The sequence below is a fragment of the Pelmatolapia mariae genome, linkage group LG15 (assembly GCF_036321145.2).
Source record: "Pelmatolapia mariae isolate MD_Pm_ZW linkage group LG15, Pm_UMD_F_2, whole genome shotgun sequence".
NCBI lineage: Eukaryota > Metazoa > Chordata > Actinopteri > Cichliformes > Cichlidae > Pelmatolapia > Pelmatolapia mariae.
The window spans coordinates 38,959,998-38,982,345 of NC_086240.1; the positions used below are offsets into that span (position 1 = coordinate 38,959,998).

The window sequence follows — 22,348 nt, forward strand, 5'->3', positions numbered from 1 at the left end:
TTTTACCTTTTTTTTTGAGCAGTGTATTTGTACAACTTTCCACTTAGAAAAAGGAAATAATTAATCTTGATTGAGTTTTGGTGGTGAGTGGATTTAAGTGAATGACAAGTCACACTACACTCTAGAGAGTATAGTGTGATTTGTCCATCTGTAAGACAGGGTTTCAGTTTCTTTGAGTGACAAAAATGTGACTTTTACTTTATGCAAATTTTTACCATATTTCTAACTAAAGAGAGAAATGGTTAGAGTCGTGGATATAAAACTGGCCTGAAAGTATGTTAATAACAATTTTCTAACTTGCCAGTGAAAAAAAAAAATCCACCCACCACTTTACCACTTTGCTACAAAACTACTTTGACAATTAGTCATGACGCCAAATGTGACCACACAGTTTTTGGTGCTCTAATCTAACCCTTTTTCTGAGACAGGGCTTTGACGTCTGTGTGTCATCTTTCTCACAACTTTCCTGTTTCTAATAGGTGTACCCGTCTTGTTCCATGTCTCATAACGTGTTTCTGCATATGTAATCGTGGCGATGACACTTAATTCATATTAATCTGTTTTTTTCCCTTGCACCCCTTTCATTCTCTCTTCCAACGCTTAAAATAGAAGTGGAGCAAAAAGGTAAATAACAGACACGACCCAAACCCTAGCTCCTTGTTTTGTGGCATCTAGTTGTCAGTTACCTATTTTCCCATGGTGGCCTCTAGAAACCCATTGCAGACGTTATCGTCAGAACCTCCGCACCCCCCAACTGTAACGTTAGCAGCCAGTGTAGTGCTACAAGGGAAGTAAAGCTGGCCATATAAAGACGGTACACAAGCAGCCAAAAGATGTAAATGGGGGAATATTGGCTGCAGTCCATAGGGGCATCCTCTTCTCATTCTCCCTGGGTGCTTTGCTACTCAGCAGAATCTCATATTGCTTGGCTTCTAAACCCTTTTCCATAGCATGCCATGGTAACAGTGTTTCCTGGCCTTCTTTTCAAGCTTTTGCTATCAACTGTCCCTTTTCTCTTCAAGATCCCTACCCTTCTCACTGTTTTCCCCATTATTCTCACCAGACCACTTGCTGCTCTTTTCTCCGTTGATTCTTATGCCTCCTTTACCTCAGACAACAACCAAAAACACCTCAAGAGACCCTTTCAAAGAAAAAAACCCAAACATTTTTTATTACTTTTTAATTTGAATGATTGTGATATTTGCACCACTTCGTAATGACAAGCCTCTCAGGTATATACCATTAGAATAGGTGGTGTAACTGAGACATCAGAGTATACACATTTTGCAGACTCCGCTGACTCCTGCTCTGTCATAACCTCTCCCGTCTGTTGCCAAGTGACTTTAGTTGGCTGCATACTTTTATTTACAGGACCAATTGTTATGTTAAGTTTTGTTTCTGTTATGTTTTCCCCTCATTTGTGTTTTACTCAACAGTTAATGTCTATGAGGCCAGTCTTCTTTTCGTTTCCGACTACTACATATTTAAACATTATGCTTAATAACTTTTCTATTTCTTTGTATTTTTTCTTTCTATGCACAAAACGTCCTTATATTGGCTATAGATGTTAGTTGTGTTTTGGCCACTCGTTGATATGTGTTTGTCCCAACTCTTATTGGACAACCTGTAAAACAAAATGAAGAAATTAGCTATTAAATCGGCTATTTAAGCGTGTATATATATATGTATATGCTTTTCACATTTTAACCTTTCTGCTTCTCATTCTACTCTTTCTCCATTGCTAGTTTTTCTTTGTCCTGGGACTCTGAAAGCTGTCGGTGAACCTTCCTTTATATTTGAAGCGGAGCAGCAAGCTGGAGCCTGGTGCAAAGACCCACTGCAAGCCGGCGACAAAATCTACTTCATGCCTTGGACTCCGTACCGAACAGACACTCTAATCGAGTACTCCTCCTTGGATGACTTTCAAAATGCCCGTCAAACCATCACCTACAAGCTGCCGCACCGGGTGGATGGGACTGGATTTGTGGTCTACGACGGGGCGGTGTTTTTCAACAAGGAGCGTACCCGAAACATCGTGAAGTTTGACCTGCGGACTCGAATCAAAAGCGGTGAGGCGATCATCAACAACGCCAACTACCACGACACGTCGCCCTACAAGTGGGGAGGAAAAACAGACATTGACCTGGCGGTGGATGAGAACGGGCTGTGGGTGATTTATGCCACAGAGCAGAACAATGGTATGATGGTGATCAGCCAGCTGAACCCCTACACGCTACGATTTGAAGCTACCTGGGAAACGACCTATGACAAGCGCTCAGCCTCCAATGCCTTCATGGTCTGTGGAGTACTCTATGTGGTCCGCTCCACCTACGAAGACAATGAAAGTGAAGTCAGCAAGAGCCTGATTGATTATATTTACAATACCAAACAGAACCGTGGGGAATACGTTGATATCCACTTTCCCAACCAGTACCAGTACATTGCAGCTGTGGATTATAATCCGCGAGATAACCAGCTCTATGTGTGGAATAACTTTTACATCCTGAGGTACAACTTGGAGTTTGGCCTGCCTGATCCGGCACATGGTAAGAAACTGTCGCCCCAATCTTTTCTCCTGCAGACAATAGTGTTAAATTGCATTGCTGAGATTGTGATTTTAGTTCCTGTCAAGTGCACTTTTATATTCCTCTGCTATCCCCATCTATGTATCAAGTGTCACAGCTGACTGATTTTTAATTTAGAATCTAATATGTGCTAGATATGTTATGGGAAGCTTTGGAGTGTAGGAAAGCATTGAAGTGAGCGGGGCTCTGTGGTAAACAACACCTCGAAGCCAGTTACCATATCATAAGGGATCAGTATCATGGGGATTTGGGAGGTTTACCATCCGGGCGTTCCCTGAGTCCCTGGTGCTAAGGCTCCAGGGACCCCTGCTAGCATATTCCTTTCTTCTTCTTTTTTTTGAGAGTGAGTAAGACAGGAAGAGAGAGAGATACTCTCACCTCTGGAAACATACATGTCTGGACAGGTGCAAAGTCTGGCCTGGGGCAAGGTTAGATAATTCCCCCAGTGATGCTGAAACTTGAAATCTCTGTTGGCCATTAAAAAGTGAAAAAAGTGAGAGACCCCCCCCCCCTCCCCCCTTCATCTTACAGTCTCTAGCTGAAGTGTAAGGATTCAAGGTTCTCCTTAAGACAGAAAGAGATGCAGACCCAAAAGAGAAGGATCAATCATCCAGGGTCACATCGGCAGCATGTGTTTTTAATTTAGCTGTCAAGAGCTGAGCGGAGACTAGCCAAGGCTTGCAATCGTCCTTACACTGAGAATATAATAACGGTAATTATCTTAATCCCTCCACACCCAGAACCCTAAGTCCACGTAATGCTCAGCATAGTTAGTGATGAGCCACAGAGGTCAAGCAACTTTTTCACAGATTATCCAAGAGCTCAATATTTATTAATGCGTTGGCTCGTCCACTTTGGTATTGATAGGGCACGGCCTAGGGCTGCTAGACTGGGTTCAGCAAGTGGAACAGCATCAGCCTAGGCAAACGAATGCAAACCAGGTCTGAGGTAAAATCCACAGGGTTCACTGGCCAGATAAAATTAAAAAATTATCTTTATAACTTCCTTGAAGTTCTTCCACTAAATACTTTATCAATATATCGAGTTTTACTTACAAATTTTGAACAATTGAGGCGTATGCTGCAGTCAGAATCCGTTACCTTATTTTAGTCATGCCTGAACATGCATTCGTGTACTCATTTGAAGAAATCAAAAATAAGCTGGTTTTTGGCCCTTAAATTTCCCGACAGTCACTGTAAAAGCGGTCGTGTTATTTTTTTCTCCTAACAAATGAGAATCAATTAGTGCATTATGTGTTTATAACCAGCAAACTGACTATGAAGCAGTCAGCATTGTTTTTCCAGATTAACTGATATGGCTTCCCGTAATAAGCTGTTTATACACACACTGCATGCTCAATCAACTTTTTCATTTGTTAAATGGACACTGATCACCGATAGCAAAATAAGAGGCTTTAAAAGGATCTGCCCTGATATAAGAATACACTCCAGTTGTCTGTGTGCCTTAAATCACACTATGCTAGCTTGTTTATTCACACAGATACCTCTCAAGCATCAAAAGGAGCCCACTTCACTTCCTGTCTAGTACGTTAAGAAATATACAGTCTCTGACATCATGCATTTCCTTCTCCTTAGGGTTTCCTTATTCTCTCATCTTTATTTTAATGTCTACAAGGACTCGGTTCTCTCCCCTTGACAAATGAGACATGAGCCTGGCCCTGTTGCTGACTAATGTATGTTGAGTTGCAGTCGATGAGAGCAAGGGAGAATGGTCCAGGATGATCATCAAGATGTCAATAAACTTGTCCTCCCACATGGCTGATGTTGACACATAAATGATGGCAATTTTTTCTGGCTGTCACAGGACGCCCTCTCTTTGATATCTTTATGCTCGTTTCAGTGGCTGCATCACTGGGCACTGAAACAAGCCATCAGAATGCTTTTGTGGTGTTAAAAGTTGAACCTATACGTTTTTAGCAGCAGCGACAAAGACAAAAGAAGGAAACTAAAAGAACATTCATTCTCATGCACTAAAGCCTAGACTACATGCACACGCAGAAAGGTGTGTTTGTGTATGAGTGTAGCAGTAACTGGCCCAAACTTGCAAATTCTGCTGCTGAATGATGAATGAGTTTGGCCCATTATCAGTCAGACAAACATCCAATAGTTATTTACCTTGTAACAAGAGGATTTAAGCAGCAAAGTAATAGTTTCTTCACCATATGGTGCACAGTGTTTTAGCCCTAAGAATCCAACATGCAAAATAGTTCCACGCTTTCAGTATTTATAGGGCTGTGTTAAACTTTGACTAATATCTGCAGGTCGTTCTACTTTTAAAGGGAATCTCAGAGAATGAATAGAAGCTGATGGAATTGGTAGGGGCAAGACCAAAACTTTACTTTTACTGCACTTTCTGCTCTATTGCCATTGTATTTCTCAATGCACAAACAACTCAGTCACTTGATTTGATCCGTCATGGAATGCTAAGCATCAAAGTGATGCTGAGACTTTATGCGACAGACATTTGGGTTCTTGTCAAGTCCAATAGCGTTGCTCGTGTAGAGACAAGATCATCTCTTGTAGGATTATGTGGGAGTGGATGGGCTCAGATTCAACAATCAGCTCCACTGGAAGTGGACGCTATATGGGTCAGTAAGTCCCTCTCGTGGCTTTGACCAACGTCAATATAATCAAGTGGTTTTAACATCGCTCCTTGCATGTTTCCCTTCTTGCATATAGCAGCCAATGCAAAAGGCACATTCCTTGGTTGCATTTTTTAAGTGAGATGATTACATTGATTTGAATGAGGTATTTCCAAAGAGAACTCATTATGCACCCATTTCTGTGGAGATTGTATTCATGCCAAGCTCTGATATGTGGCCTCAAACCACAGAGTAAGCATCTCCAAAGCCTTTTATACCCAAAGTGGGTAAAAACAAGCTGTGACATTTCCAGGATGGGACACAGGTGAGCCTTGGAAACCTTTTATTTTATCCTGCACTGCAAAATACTACTGTATAAAAGCCCCCAGTGCTGCAGTTAACACCCACGCAAATCAAAACCGCCTCTTTAATTGTTCAAATGTCAATACATTTGCATACAGTTTCAATCTTTGCGCTGCACAGTCAAATTACAACATTCGCAAGTAGGGATCGTAAGAAAGAAAATGACCCAATTTGTCTAAAATTATAAGGTACGGTTCACTGACGGGAGTTGCCAATTAGCTTACAAAAGTCTGCATGTGGTCAAAACAATGCCCTGTAGTTGGTGTGTTATGAAAGTGCTTTACAGTGCAAAAATGTTCAGCTGTTAACAGATGCTTGTGACTCATATGCATTAGCAGTCACCCCAGAGAGCTTACCTCTTATAGTCTGATAAATATACAGCTCTCTAATAAGCACCACTATGATTCATTTCTGTCTTCTGTGGTGCTTACATGGAGGTCAACTTGTGCGTGGCAACATTTAGAGAGAAAACAAGGAGAGGGGGGGTAAAAAGATGGACACTCTCAACATCATCATTAAGCTTTCGCAGCCATCTAAGCTGCTCCGCTAAAACGTATAGAGTATGGATGTTTATGTGTCCTCGAGTTTGAATTTGTTCTTTATTATTTTTTAAGGTGTTACGACTGTCGAGTAGCTGGCTTGGATAAGGAGGTGCCACTTCCCAGGCTTATTAAAAGGGATGCTACTTTTAGCTAGCTACAACATATGCAGTCCTGACAGTTTCGTTTAGTACGACACTGAACGAGAGAAAACATCTCGAAGCAGCCACACCCTTAAAAAATTGTATAAATTAGCCACAATGATCAAAACCATCTTTTTTTTTTTCTTTTTTTAGCCAGGTTGTGCAGTTTTGAAAATGTGTGTGTGGCTATTTTTGGTCAGGTGGTAAGAACTTTGTGTCTTCTACCTGCTCACTGTGGTACAGGATCATGGTTCAGGATGGGTTATAAACATGTTTGCCTTGACAACAATCAAGTGTGGACACAGCGGTGTGAATGGGGAGGGTATCGATGTGGAAAATCACCCTTTCTGTTTTTGTCTTCATGTTTTCTTTTCTGTCTGTTTCAGTCACATAGTTTCTCGCCGTCGTTGTTTCTGTTGCATTCAGTTGTGCTGCTTTACTCTTTTTCTTATTTCTTTATTTCTGACTTGCAGACACTCATTGTCTTGGTTGGTGCCTGATGCCATCGGACCAAACCCACTCTAACTCTGACAACCAAATCCACATATCTCTCCTAAAGCATGTTTTACCCTTTTCACATCCGTGAATATACGATAGTCGCCTTTGGTCACAGCGATGCCAATTTTGTCATCAGTGAAACCGAAGCTACACGCTGCCATGGCGCGCCTTCAAATTTGTCGTCACAGGCTTGCCTGTGTAGATTTACAAGCACGCGTCGTCCCAGAAGACCGTTTTAATAAGAACAACTACTCATCCATGGTGTCCACAGCTGTCCGTCGGCGCCTCCGCAAGCAAGTGTAATCACGGTGTAACATTAACCACCAATCACATCAGTGCCTCGTTTCTGCTTTGCCCTCCAGCTGATCCAAACTAGCAATTTTTTTTCTTTTAAGTCCTCCTTCTCTGTGAATGTACATGAGCTGCGACTTAGATCCACATGTTTGCATTTTGCAACCATGTCGTCACCCATAGGCATCTGTTTGACATCTCTGCTGAAGTCGGGCTAAAGCCTAAGTCAGACTGCTCAAATAATGCCTAGTGAGAGCAGTGCACACTAAATGAGTGGATTTGAGCAAATCCTTAGCTCTGCCTCATGGGAAACTGCACACACACAACAGGGCAAAGATGGCCGTCATAACATGAGCACGCGGGCTCACACACTGCTGGCTGTCATTAAGAAGTCATTTCCACTGTTTTGTTTTTTTTAAGGATCAATATTTTCATTATAAAAAAAAAGTAAAATCCAATATTTCCCATCTGTTTTTAGTTGGATTTTCTACTGATAAATTCTTGGTAAGTAACTATTCGCCTCTGTCAAGGTGACTCTAATTCTGACCGCACAAGCCCGGCCAGCCAAGGCTCAACCAAATGAAACACCTCACTGCAGCTAGTCTATATAAAAATCCCCCCACAGCGAGCTGACCTCTTGGCAGGCCTGCTTCTTGGTTGGAACAGGTAAATTCAGCAAGTTTCATATTTTGTTGAGTGGCTTAAATACGTCCCTAAATCTCATATTTTTCTGCCCAGGTGCATGATATTTCGAATTTTGTTAGCTAAATGTCTCCATTGTTGCTTTTAGAATGCAAAACTCTCTAATATCTGTCCGCCTGCTTCAGCTCTTTATTCCTCCCCCGTATCTTTTTAATCACAATTTAGTTATTCTGTCTACATCATAACACCGCTGTTCTCCTTTTTGGTTATGATATAGGAGTGAATTTAACTAGGCTGATGAAAAAGGGAAATTCCACAATGGGGATTTGGACTATTATTCACAGCATCTCAGATATTACTTTGTGGGATAATACCGAACCATCCAGTATCTGGTGGCAATAAAGGCTATTACACATCAGGTTAGGAGGTCACCTGTTTCCTCTGAAATATGATCACGATCTTTGCTGTTACTCCAGCACTGAGCACTGGCCACTGGATAAAGAATACCATTTCAGAGCTTATCCCACAGTCCCGACCTGCTAGTTGTAACTTCACTTGGAATACAGCCTTACAAGCTGATGTTACGTTAGTATAAACAACATGGCCAAATAATCTCCACTGACAGCACACAAGATGTGGGCAATAGCAAACCCGGGGTTATGATTTAGAATGTCACAAAGAGTTGTTTTACATAAAGGGGAGGAGGGGGTGATTATAGTTACACTGAGTCCTATAGCCAAGGGGATCCACAGTCTCTTGTTTGATTACAGTCTGACTGTGAAACAAGGCGTATTAAAAGAATTATTACTCAGACATCACAATGGTCCCCCATCACTCCCTGACACACGCCTTTGAGGAGATTTATTTCACACAGGCGTGATTATTGTGTCTATGGGAGTCTGTGTTTCTCTAATCTGCGGGTTTGCATGGATTTCTGCGTTTTGCCGCTTGGGTGTGCATCTCCGTGCGCTTGTGCACGTGCATGTGACTGCCCCAAAATAGATACCCTCTCCTGTGCACAGCGTTGCATATCAGTCTGCCTGGCACACTTTGAGTTAATGCTTGAAATTTGAGGCACGTACAGTTCAGAAAGCTGCAAGGAAAAAAAAAAGAAAACAGGCGGCAGTCTGGCAGCTGCTAAGTCTGTTCTCCATACTTAGGTGTCATTTTGTGTGTGAGAGTGTATATGAATGTGTAAATGTGTATATGTATGTCTCTGCTTCCTTCAAAGTGTGTGTGTATGTGTGTGTGTTGCCTCCAGTGCTGCTGTGTGAAACAGAAACACTGGAGACAACAGAAAATAACATAATCCAACTATTAGGTTTTGTTCCCTAAGACATAGATGTGTACTGTACACACCTCACAAGGACATGACTCATGGGAAATTATATGAATTTTCACTCGCCTTTCTTAATATTTACTGCTGATACACAAGCAATCATACGCTGTGTTCCCTCCACAGCTACAAACGCAGCGTAGAGTGAAAGACGTGTAATCCAATTTCCTTTGTGTATTATTGTTATTATTGGTAGATATCAAAATGCATCACAAACATATTATAAATCATCACGCTGTTTCGTACTCAAGAACAGCTCCATTTCTATATGAACTTCGATGCAAGGCGGGACCCGGAGAGGAACGAGCGCTGTGCGCGTTGGAAACAGGGACGCATCAGCAGTATTAGCACAGAGAATTATTTACAGTTTTTCTCACACTTCAGCGCCTTATTTCAATTAGCCTGCGCTCAGTGTCGAGCGGCTTTAAAGCCGATGGGTTGTTCGTTGGTCCCCTTCCCAAAAGCCTATCACGGGTCGCTATTGATGGCAGAAACAGACCTGGAACTGTTTTGTGGTTTCATGGGCTCGTTAACTTTTCCCCTTTCATGGGCGTGTGATTACCACAAGCCTTTCACTGTAGCACAAAAAGGTTGTTTTTTTTCCCTCCCTCAAAAATGGTACAGTAGGTACAAGCGGTACAGTAAATCTCCTAAGCAGCTTCGCTTCCCATCATGTGATTATTCCATGACAAAGCAGGGGATAGAGGAGGTGATAAGTGACATCCAATAATTATTTTAGCTTTTTATGTGGCAAATTAGCTGAAACGAATGCTAAATGTGCGCTCTTTTACCACTTTCCCTTCCCTCACAAGATAAACAGCACCTGATAATGTGTATGAAACATTACCCTGATGAACAACCATGCGGTGCCTACTGAAAGTGAAGCCATTAAACATAATATAAAAGACACACACGCTGTCGGTTTTCATTTGTCACCTCGCCGTGAATACCGAGTCCTGGTAAAGTCTCATCTGGCCTCTGTGTGTGTGTGTGTGTGTGTGTGTGTGTGTGTGTGTGTGTGTGTGTGTGTGTGTGTGTGTGTGTGTGTGTGTGTGTGTGTTGCGTCTATGCATATGCTTTGCACTGGCTCAAAACTTGACATGCTCCTCTCCTCGATTCCCATCTTATTGTCTGTCATCAATCCGAGGCCTGTAACCCCTGTGGTAATAACCGAACCACCAAGATACATTCAAGTGCAACAATGTGTGGGTGTTGAATCTCACAAAGAGGTTATGAATAAGTCTGCCCTGACTAGTGGCAGTGCTTTGGAGAATATCACTCTGTGCGCTCCCACTGTATGACAGCTAATTGAAGCTTCCCCTTGGGCTGAGTGCAGCACAGACATAATAATCAAGGATCCTGTCCTGGATTCGATATATAGCCCGAACGTGGGATTTGCTTCTTTTGTCATAATCAAAGGAACGTCGCACAGGGAAAGTTCAGGAGTGTCAAGGCACGTGTTGCCACAATGGAAAACAGAACTATTTGCTTAATGTTTTGAATCTGAAAAGGTATGGAAAGGCCTGCTGCAGCACCGCCAACAGATCGATAGCCATCCCTCACTCGGCTCTGCTTGCTCTGCTTATAAAACCGATCCACTTAGACATCTCTGTGAAGAAGTGACTACCTGAGAAGAGTGTCCATTTTAATGCCTTTGGGTTAATTCCTCCTAGTGTTCATTGGATTAAATTAAACCAGTCTATGGCATAACGGTAATGAGATTATTGTGTTTCTGGTAGGATTACGGGATGACAAGCTACGTACACGGGAGCAGCAGTGGTCAGAGGGGCTGCATTGTTTATGCACGGATCTCTGTGGGAAGTATAGCCTACATTCACATTAGCCTCGTTTTCACACTGGAAAGCGGATTAGTTTGCATCATAAACATGACATGAAACCTCCAAACTGGATTAATTGAGCCATTTTAAATAATGTGTTTTCTTCCCAGTACTGCTCATTAATGAAGCTCTGATGGCGTCCAATCAGAGCAGCAAAAGTTTTATTGTTTTTTTTCGTAGCTAACTGATTCTTTGTTTTGTTTTTTTCAATCCACCCCACAGCCCTTTCCGTAAGCCACAGGGTAGTCCCTCTCAAATGGAAACCCCTTAGTTCTAGCTCTATATCAACAAGAGTCCAACATTAATTATATTCCCAGCTTTGCTGTTGACAGCAGGCACCATCAAAGAATAAAAAGATTTAATTGCGGGCGTTTTAACTAGCGCGTGAACCCCAACATCACAGCGATTTTTTTTTGTTTTTACATGTAGTCCTGTTGAATGAGAGTATAGACAAGATACAGTTGTTAGTTGACATGCAAAAGGAATGTGCTTGGATTACAGCAGATGCCTCTTTGATTTATTGGCTGTAGTGGTGAGCCCTTTATCTCGAATCACGCTGCCGAACAGCAATTCATTTTCATTTTATTTCTGTCTGGATCCTAAACCTCCCACCCACAGAGACTGGGATTTTTAGCCTTATCATCTTTCATACTTTGGAAATGGGAAACCCATAAAGGGGCCCCACAGTTTCTTGGGAGTCTTGTGGAAGTTTGCCAAGCAACTCTGACCCAGACATTTATGAAGAAACAACGATAATCATTTTAACACTGCGTTGACACACATTCGTTTCCTTTAGACCGAGCCGCAACATTGATTGCCACAGCTTGTAAAGTCAACCAGAAATTTGCAAAACTTGCTTTCACGTCTCTGATTTTTCTCAGTGAGTCTTAAAAAAGAGAAAGAAAGAAAAAAAGAAACAAGGGCTATAGCAATAAAAGGGTATTGGTGCAGAATAGAGACAGACATTTCTCCCAGCCAGCTAAATGCTGGTGCTGAAAGGACACTAAGCACAGGTTGTCTCTCAACTGCTGTGACAGGCTGTGCAGCCAAGAATTTCACTGTGTTGAGTAAAAGGATACAGGTAGGGGAGAAGGGACAAGAGAAGGGGGGATGCTGAGGTGAAGCCAGCCGGCCAGCCAGCCAAATCTGCCTTCAGCTCAGTGTCAAAACAGCCAGTCAGCTGTGTACACCTTCATGTCACCTGCTTGTGCGTGTGTGTTTGTGTGTATGCCGTCCTATAGCCTCCCTCAACAGGAGGGAGCACAGAGAGTCATCTCCTCTGGTCAATAGAGCCTAATTCTCCACAGGTGGCAGCCAGCCTCAAAGACGATTTCCCTTCAGCTCCACTGTGTTGGAGCTTCTGATCCACACGATGGGGCCTTTGGTGATGGAAGAATTGGTGTGTGTGTGTGTTCGTGTGTGTGAGGGTTGAGTCAGATAAGAGGCGATAGATATGGAGATGTCGTTGCCAGGGGTTTGCCAGAACACCGAAAATGTCTTCTTATTGACCCCACTCTTATTGAATTTTCGCCCTCTGTTTCTCCGCTTCTCTTGCCTCACCCCTTCTACCTCAGATTATCTCCTTGTTCTCACTTTCTGCCTCGTCTCTACCTTCACCTGTTATTTCACAAGGTGTTGCAGCACCGACAGCAACTGTGCTCAACCCCGGCAGTGTAACAGCACCTCTTCGCATTTTCTGCATGCTCTATAGGCAGCCTAATGGAGGAAATCAAAGTACTCAAATGCGATTAGATCGCATTCCATTCAGAGCTCCTTTTGATTGATTCGGCCTTTTTCTGTTAAATTCAACCAACAAATTTTTTTTTTCCGAGGTGGCTGTTCTGCTTTCTTTTTGCACTTGCAGATTTATATGAAATAGTCAGTGTTTATCAACATTTCATCTATAAAGCTCCCTTATGTTCAACTTTTATGAAATGTAATTACAGCGTTACTCTCACTCCTCCGGTGTATCACGTGAAAAATGTCTTCATAGTTTTTCCTTAGTGGCTCATGTTAAATGTAAGGACTGCACTATTTTTCTCCTTTCCTGGGACTGAAACATATTGTTTTTGCCCGGGGCATTGGAAGAGTTACTGCACACCTGTTTTATCAGAGTATGAGTTGTAGGGAGAAACAACTGTAAAATGAATGTTCTGGCACCATGGCTGCACATACAGGTTCCATGTTGCTCTAGTGAAATTTAATCAGCCATGCCACAAAATCTTCCAGGCAAGAATGATTGCCAGGCAGGAGGATGTTACTGTAATTATTGTCTTGTTCGCTTCAGAGTGAGTGCCTTGGATAAGCCATAGTCAACGGGAAAGCAAATACGCTTGTTGCACAAAGCACTTAGTGGCAATTTACACAACAGGGTACTTGGATGTATAAGCATTACAACGTCGAACGTGTTGAGGAAAAAAATGGGAATGTTGCTTACAGGGGGCACCGTTAAGGTTTAGTGGTACATGAAGACTTCTGCCCACCAGAAGGTCAAGCTTTGAAAAGCTGCCAGGTTGAATATTCTTAGCAAATCCTCGGTATTATGTGTTTTGCACAACAGGGGTGCCACACTAATGAGCTGACCTCACACAGCAACCGCAGGTCAACCTACCATTTGGTTATTATTTTTATTCACAGCACTGCATCGTGTTTTCGGAGGCTGATAAATACTAAATGTATCCCAGTGAGATCCAGACTCGTCGTGTTCTCCCCCAACCCCATCCAACCCAGCGCAGATCACACAGCGGCGCTCCACCCAAATACTGACTTCTGTTTTTTCTCTCTCGTTGCACAGCACCGCCGTTTTCAGAAGTCACCACGACTCCGCCTACGAAAACGACAACCACCACAACAACAACCACAGTGCACTGGGGTATGGACAACAATACCACCACAACAGGGTACAAGGAGCGCAGCAGGGGAGCGCCCAAGCCACGTCCTGTAATCCCACAGACTCCTTCCCCTCCGCCCCTGGAGTCCTTCCCTTTACCTGAACGCTTCTGCAAGGCAATTGAGAAAAGAGACATAATGTGGCCTCAGACCCAGAGGGGCATGCTTGTTGAGCGACCTTGTCCCAAGGGAACACGAGGTAAACAGGGCCGTCTTTCCTTCTCTCTCTCTCATCTCAGGGCCGACTGCTCGCTGTGTTCAGTATGACCCGACACCTCTCGAGAGAACATCCCCGTGTTTGTTAGATATTCCTTTCTTTTTTCTCTAATTATAAAAAGCTTTAGCTTAAAGGAATCAGCAGTGGCCGTGTTAACGTAAGCAGAGTCTGACTGACTGAGGCTCAGCTGTTTGTGTGGAAATGTGCGTTCCTCTTTGATTGTATATGAACTCATGTCACTTTGTAGCAATAACAGGCTAACAAAATTAGTTTTCTGTACATTGTTTCGATAGACAAAGTGGGGAAAAACTAAAAAGAAACATCTGCTCAGGCTTATATTTTCATGTGCACAGAAAAAGTTTTTGGATTCATATATGTTATACATATAAATACTCAATTTGCATGATTGTGTTGCTTGTGTGCAATTTCTTCCTTTGATCTCTGTTTCTGCCTTTGTTGTTTAGCGAGCAGCCTCATAAAAAAATATGTATTTGATTTGAGTTGATTCAACTTGACTGTTCTCTTCTTGTTTGTTTTCTTGGTTTTTTTCTGTCAGGCACAGCATCTTATTTATGTGTCCTTTCCACCGGGGACTGGCACCCAAAGGGCCCTGATCTCAGCAACTGCACCTCCCACTGGGTCAACCAAGTAGCCCAGAAGGTTTGTATGAGCTCTGCCTCGCTGTTTTCCATCTAAGTGTTTTTCTTAAAATAAGGAGTAGACAAAAATAATGTGTTCCTGTAAAGGACTTCAATTGCAAAAGTAAATTATTCACTGGAAAAAAAAATATAAACATGGCAGCAAATCTGGGTCAGATTAACTCGAAAGCGGGATGACAAAAAGGGCTGATGTGTCCTATATTTTTGGTTAGGGATGGGTACCGGTGACATAAACGGTAGTAACCAGACCGAAAAGCAGCGCACATTTCGGTGCTTTTTTTCCTGAGCCAATTCTAGCCAATCATTTTACGTTTCCGAGGATAGTAGGCGGGCCCAGGTACGTACGTTCTTTTAGAGCAGAGCTACAGATTAAAAATGCCCAAGACGAAGCGGTCAAAAGTCTGGCTGTACTTCACAGCAAAAGATGCAAACTCAGCAGCCTGCAACAAGTACTTTAAGCTGATACTGTGATACTGTCAAAGGAGGTAACTCCTCAAATCTGATGAAACACCTGGCGACGCATAGCGTTTTTTTTAAAGCCGAGAAATGCGCCGTGTTTGATAGCTTGCTGTGAGACCTCACACCGGCACATCTACTGCGGGTGTGGTGCCTGTTATCGGACCCGGAGTTAGCATCATCCCCCAAGAACCCGAAGAGTAGAGTCCTGGCCCCTAGCCCTGCCAGTGTAGCAGAAATGATGAGGATGATGATGGCAGCAGCAGCCGTTCTTCTCTGCGTGAGTAGCTTAATGTTGTTCGTGTGTAATTTACGTTGAGTAGGCTAACCACGTTATTAAATTAATGCATGTAAGGTGAACTAGCAAACACCGTTGTAGTTACATGCGGCTGTCTTCTTGTTTGATGGCAGATACTCCCTTCACCCTGGCCAAAAAGGCTAAAATGACCAAAGAAAAAGTGGAAAACAGTTAAACATGAGAGGTTTTTGGACAAAGTTTGTGTTTTTTCCATTGATTAAGCACTGCTTCCAGCCAAGAGTGATACCAAATATGCCCTATAGCTGCAGAAAAGGCTAACATTGTTATCTTTTTTTACAAAAAAACAGCTGAACATGAGAGGTTTTTGGACCAATTTTGTGTTCTCCATTCTTTAAGCACCGGTTTGAGCACCGTTTAAGCACCGGCACCGTTTCAAAAGTACCGGTTTGGCACCGGTATCGGATAAAACCTAAACGATACCCATCCCTATTTTTGGTTTTATAGAAGACGACTACAAAAAAAGAAAAAAGTGAAATATCTGAGTTAAAACGATCCAAATTTTGTGTTAACAAAAAAATCACACAAACTGCATTATAGAGAGGGACAGTAGGAAAGGCACCATACAGCTGTAGTATGTATAACTGTGTATTTACATTTTAGTGATTTTGATTTTACACTTTGGTTAGTGGTGTAGTGGTTAACACATTCACCCAGTTTGAAACTGGGAGGTCAGAAGCTGGCCCATAAATAGGACAGTTATATTAGGAAGAGCATCCGACATATAATCTGTTCCAAATCCACCACGTGGACTCATTTGCTTTGGCACCCGACTCGGAAATAAGGGACAAAAGTACCTGACATTGTACCCTTTGATTAAAAGCCTTTTACCTTCTGTATAATCTGCACCATAGTCTTATTTTGCAAACCACTCTTTGTAGACTTGTTTTTTCTTTTGCCTTAGCGCACAATAAAAAAAGAAAAAACTGCCACTATAGCAGCTTCTGCTGTGTGAAGAAAACATTAAACCCTCTTTTCATAACTGGTATTTCAAGGACTCATTCAAGTGTGATTTTTATGTTAGAAACAGAGCCGTAAAGAGCCCTCCAAGTCTGTCTTTTCGTATTCTCATAAGCATTACTCACTCTCTCCCCATGCAGATCCGCAGCGGTGAAAACGCGGCTAACTTGGCCAATGAATTAGCCAAGCACACCAAAGGACCCATCTTTGCTGGGGACGTCAGCTCCTCAGTGCGCCTGATGGAGCAGCTGGTGGACATCCTGGATGCGCAGCTGCAGGAGCTCAGACCCAGCGAGAAGGATTCTGCAGGACGGAGCTTCAATAAGGTAACCAGATCCTCCACATATTAGCAGGGTATTAAAAAATATTACCTCAAGTTTCTCCCCAGTTCCCTCTTACTGAATGACTCTGCATAATTTACATAGCTTTTATGCTTTACTGATAACTTAATACTTCTTTAATACAATAGCTGCGTTTTATTTGATTTTTTTCACCAAATTACGTCAGCAGTCTGCTTTTCTGTGCTTTTCATCCACGGTGCTTTCGTGCTTCAGACCGGTGGCATTTGAGACTGGTCGTTTTATCAGTTGGTTTTTCCATCCAGCGCTCAGCCCTTTATTATTTCTACGAATTCTTTACTCAAGCTCGTGAACTTGTGCAAATTACATGTCTCTATTTTGTATCTGTTCTTTTCCTTCTCAAACAAAAAAAGCTCCAAAAGCGAGAAAGGACATGCAGGGCATACATGAAGGTACTGAAGCAAAGCTTCTGCCCACTCTGCTTGCAGCTGCTGTCCCCTCTATTCCTGTACTACCGTACTGTATATGCCCTAGCCCAAGTTCAGCAGCATGCACCCTCTCCACTGTCGTGTACACCCTCCTCCCTGTGCTTCCTGCTTTTTTGAGTAATTGCTTCACACAAAAACACAGTTGTATTCAAAGTGCTTCCTAAGTCAAAGAGAAGTCATCTCCAGTTACTTAGGTGGCTTCTTTTTGTAACTGTGTACGTGTCTTGTTTTTTTTTCTCTCCTGTATGCATTGACAGCTATGGTGTATTTTGTTGTTTCTTCCGTTTTTCCCTGTTATTATTTTCTGTGTTTACTCAAGACTGCACGCCTACATGAATAACGGCACAACTCAAGCAGACATCCTCTTCTTACATCCCCCTCATTATTCATTTGATGAAGGATTTGCTGCTTTGTAGTGATGTATCAAAACCCTTTCTAAGGATCATTTCCTGATCATTCACAGCCTGCAAAGGGAAAATCCACAAGGGCGCAGGTTTGAGGTCATTAAAGTAATGCGTTTCATAAATTAAAGGTACAAATCTATAGCTCGAGCTGGTTAATAGGGTTAGTGCAGGTCAAACGCTTTTTTTTTTCCTTTCTTCCCCAAATGCTTTCACAGCGTTGGGTTCGCACATCAAAGTATTTTAGCTGTATATATATCTCTCCACCATCAGGGACATCAGTGTCCTCCACCTGCCACCAAAGTCACCCCCCTCAATCCATCTCTCCTTCGGGAGGGTGTTAAAATGGATCAAGCTAATTAGCCAGTCAACGGCCGTGCGCTCGTAAAGGAGGCAGGGAAACTGGAAAAAAGCAAAAAGTACATACGTAGTCATATCGCCCCCGCCGTGTCGCATCATCGTTTCGCTTTTTAAAGCCAAAACATTTCGATTTGACTTCCGAGAGGTTATGTCGATGTAAATTACAGCAGCATGAGAGAGGATCAGGGACAGGGATTGTTGAGTCATCAGTATCTGACATCTGACGCAACTTCACATTAGCCCCCCCCCACACACACACACACACACCCCACCCTTTCCTCCAGCCGTCGCCAGCATTGATTACCTGATTAGACGCATTGATTTTATTATTTCCCGAAGAAAACCCTGCATCATTTCTGCCCAATTTATCCTCCGTGTTTCCTGAGCTTTTAGATGGCAAAAAAGATATAAGGTAAAGGAAAAAAAAGGTTTGCATTCACGGGACAAACAACAGTTTAGCAAACTGCACACTTTTGGTTGACTTTTTGAGTGCCTTTGCAGGGCGGCCTAATTACTTGTTCTACAGTAAAGTGTTTGAAGAAAAGGAAAGTTGCTGTCCACTGAACTTTCCAATTAGAGAGCTTTAATTGAGATCAGCCACGGAGACTTTGGCTTTCACCGGGCCGTCTCTTAATATCCTGTTATCAGACAGACGTGATAGGCTCAGTACACTGTGACCCAGAGCATCGACGCAACATCCTTGAAAAAGAAACCGACCATAGCTGAAGCGCCTCTTCTCCTCCGCTCTTTTAGCAGTTCTTCCTTCATTAACATCACATTAAAAACATTTTTTTATTGTTTTTATTTTATGTTATTTTGAAATGTGTTGCAAGTATATGTTTACATTACATATACACCTGACGTCCTTTCAACTTCCTCACTTTTGTCCATTTCACTCCTAACGACGTGACACTCCAGCACAGCGTTTCACTAACTCACATCAGCGTCTGCATGTCACAGCTCATCCACGGAAAATGTCACTTGTTTCCAGACACTCAAGAATCTTTGTTTTCTGTGGATTTGTTTCGGTTATCTGCTTTAATACAGGCCATTGTGGACACCGTGGATAACCTTCTGCGACCAGAGGCGCTCAAGTCCTGGCAGGACATGAACAGCACCGAGCAAACTCACGCAGCCACCATGTTACTGGATACTTTGGAGGAAGGGGCCTTCGTCCTCGCTGACAACCTCATGGAACCGGCTATTGTCAAAGTCCCAGCAGATAATATAAGTGAGTAAAGCCGAGTTTGCGGTAAGCAAATGACAAGCGTCCGTGATTGATGTGCGCCTCGGCTAATTTGATTACGCTCAGTTCATTGAAAGAGTAACTCCTGTGATAGCAAAACAAGGCCGCCTCATAAAAAAGGACTTTGTTTTCATAATAAGGGTTTAAACCTCGGGGGAAGTGAAAAACAACGCGTATTAGGTTTAACAAGTCGCTTACTGACAAAGTGATGAATATCAGACAATTAAATAGACTGGATTCTCTGATTGCGCACGCTTACTTTATAAATGTGTGCGTCTAGACCTTGTAACTCTATACACTAATGTGAACATTAGCCTGCTGTGCAGTCAGAAAAAAGGACATTGTTTATCCAAAGCTCCTCTTCCTTCGCTCATTTTCTTCAGCTGATAGACCGTACGAGAGAGTCCTTTTGTTTCTCTCAGCACCGTTTTATTCATATTAGTGGGAGCACCACTGGGATGAAACAATCACTGTGTGAGTGACGCTTTTATTGCGTGGCGCACTGTCACTAACATTTAGTGTTTGCACGAGATGATCATGTGTCCTCTGGTGTGCATACTCAAACAGCTTGTGTAGAAATGTCAGGAAGAAAGCTCCGGCGTGAATCGTCTTCCCTTCTGCTTTTTTTCTTTTTTGTCTCTTTGAAACGGTCTGAATTGACCGATTTTCTGTTTTTTGTTGTTGTTCTCTAACTCATCCCCTGCCTCTCTGCTCTTGGCAGTCCTGGAAGTGTATGTTCTCAGCACGGATGGCCAGGTCCAGGATTTCAAATTTCCACAGATCGGCAAAAGCGGCATCTCAATCCAGCTCTCAGCCAATACTGTTAAGCTCAACAGTCGGAATGGTGAGTTAAAAAAGCAACGATAGCGAGAGAAGCTCGGTCAAAGTTAACTCTGGTAACTCAGAGACAAACAAAAGTGATTCTTTAGCGTAGGAGAAACTGTGAAATGGATTCATTTTCAAGAGACTGAGTGCAGTTTATCTCAAAAACTCCAAAGCTCTGCGATTTTAAACCTAAAAATAAGCCCATTTGTACAAGTTTTCAGCGAATATATCTCACTTCTCTCATCCATGCAGATAATTGCTTGAATAATTTAAATTCAGCTACATTGAAATAAATGGAGTCGGTTTTAGGGCTTTTTGGTCCTCTGGTCTTCTGCATATTTTGTCCTTCACTTCTTTTAGCCCCCTATTGTTTTAATTGCGTCGCTCTTTCCCTAATCTGGTGTTTCTTTAAATCTTTCGCCCCGCAGGAGTTGCCAAACTGGTTTTCATGCTCTACAAAAACCTGAGCCAGTTCCTCAGCACAGAAAACGCCACCATCAAGATGGACAATGACGCCTACACCCGCAACGTCTCGGTAGCCGTCAACTCGGACATCATTGCCGCCTCAATCAACAAAGAGTCCAGCCGCGTGTTCATTAATGACCCCGTGATTTTTACCCTGGAGCACATTGATGTAAGTCCGCCTGCAGGAACAAATGGACGGGCCATATTAAAAACACCAGGAGGGAAGATCTAGAGTAGACGGAGATGTGCAATTTGAATTGTAAATGTCTGGCTAGGTCAGTCGGCAGTTTATTTAAGTCATTGAACATCAAATTAAAGGAGTCTTTAGAACCTAAGTGAATTCTTAATGAAAACTAATTCTTTAATCAACATTGGGATATAAATGATACCCATTTTCTTTTATAGTGAGGGAAATTAACTCCTAGATTAGCCCTACAATCTAGGATGAAATTACTGGAGCACCAATTATCTTTCGTCTTTTAAAGTTGTCACTAGAGTTCCCAGAGGGCCGCGCGTGACTCCATTCTTTATCAGAGAAATTGTGCAATTCCAAAGACATGCCGTCAAACAATTATGCTTCTCTGTTATTAAGGCCTCGTATACGCGACCATGCTTCGGTTGATTTGGCAAGCATGTGCCAAATGAGATACAACATATGAATTGCTTCATAAGAGCTGTGAAGTGAAAAATCCTCATCCATATCAGTGCAGAAAAATACTTTCTATGAGTAGGGGGTAAATGGCCTCTGTGTTCTACATGTGCTTCAATTTCAGGAAGTCAATTATTTGGACACTTAACCATATCTCTTGTTATCTGCAGATGGAGCACTACTTCAACTCCAATTGCTCCTTCTGGAATTACTCTGAGAGAAGCATGATGGGCTACTGGTCCACCCAAGGCTGCAAACTCCTGGACTCCAATAAAACACACACCACCTGCTCATGCAGCCATCTCACCAACTTTGCCATCCTCATGGCACACCGTGAAACCTCAGTATGTCCAGTCTTCTTTCGTGCCCACCCGTAGGATTGGAGGATTTTTGATTAAATCAAGATCAGACCCCTAACATTTTAGTTTCTAGGCTTGAATATTAATGCAGCTAAAGATTGCAGCTCTCACGGTGCGGTTTAATGAGTCGATCTGTGCGTACTGGGTTGTTTTTACCATACTTTCTTCATCTTTCAGCTTGATTTGAGTGTATCATCTCCAACACGTAATGCTAATTTTACACCCAGAAGCAAACGATAATGAAATAACCACAATTATTGAAAGAGAAAGATTTTTTTAATCAATATCATCACCATGGGTGCCCGCAGATATGTCATGGGATAGTGATGTAGTCCCAAAATATGAAATTGGTTACTCTGTGTCCTTTTGTTGCTCCCGATTTATCTCATTATGCTGGAATGTAAATGTAACCAGTTATTTCTTCTTTTTAGGCCTCAATTATCAAATCTAAAAGGGGAGGCTACCGTTATTTCCCTCAGAGCTTCACACATCCCTCTTTGTCATTTCCCCCTTTCGCTTCAGGCCAGCAGTGACGTGCACGAGCTGCTCCTGACCGTCATCACTCGCGTCGGCATCGTGGTGTCCCTCGTCTGCCTCATGATCAGCATCTTCACCTTCTGTTTCTTCCGGGGCCTGCAGAGCGATCGCAACACCATCCACAAGAACTTGTGCATTAATCTCTTCATTGCAGAGTTAATATTCCTAATTGGTATCGATATGACGGAACCCAGGGTAAGCCGGAATGATTTCACCCTATTGATTTGGTTTTGATTCATCCTCTCTCTCCTTATCGCCTCTCACCCCTCACACAAAAGACCCTTCCAGAGTAAAATGGATAAGACTTTAAGCATTGTTTGTTTCTAGCCTTCCCCACTTGTCCCTGACATGACATGAGTGGAACAGCACCATTAATATAGATTAC

At 42.6% G+C, this 22,348-nt stretch overlaps 1 protein-coding gene across 19 annotated transcripts in view; it reads left to right on the plus strand.

Moving 5' to 3' along the window:
• The window catches only part of adgrl2a (adhesion G protein-coupled receptor L2a), a 94,811-nt gene that overhangs the window by 55,252 nt on the left and 17,211 nt on the right, over positions 1-22,348 (plus strand). For 14 of the 19 annotated variants that reach the window (XM_063496224.1, XM_065472026.1, XM_063496227.1 and 11 more), the window contains exons 6-16: positions 610-624; positions 1,746-2,546; positions 13,632-13,925; positions 14,500-14,603; positions 16,475-16,660; positions 17,047-17,085; positions 18,930-19,113; positions 19,850-19,972; positions 20,382-20,587; positions 21,238-21,411; positions 21,949-22,158. In XM_063496224.1, the coding sequence (XP_063352294.1) occupies positions 610-624; positions 1,746-2,546; positions 13,632-13,925; positions 14,500-14,603; positions 16,475-16,660; positions 17,047-17,085; positions 18,930-19,113; positions 19,850-19,972; positions 20,382-20,587; positions 21,238-21,411; positions 21,949-22,158 (2,336 nt within the window). The remainder of the gene's footprint in view (positions 1-609; positions 625-1,745; positions 2,547-13,631; positions 13,926-14,499; positions 14,604-16,474; positions 16,661-17,046; positions 17,086-18,929; positions 19,114-19,849; positions 19,973-20,381; positions 20,588-21,237; positions 21,412-21,948; positions 22,159-22,348) is intronic. The other 5 variants (XM_063496230.1, XM_063496229.1, XM_063496228.1 and 2 more) reach the window with 1 other exon arrangement.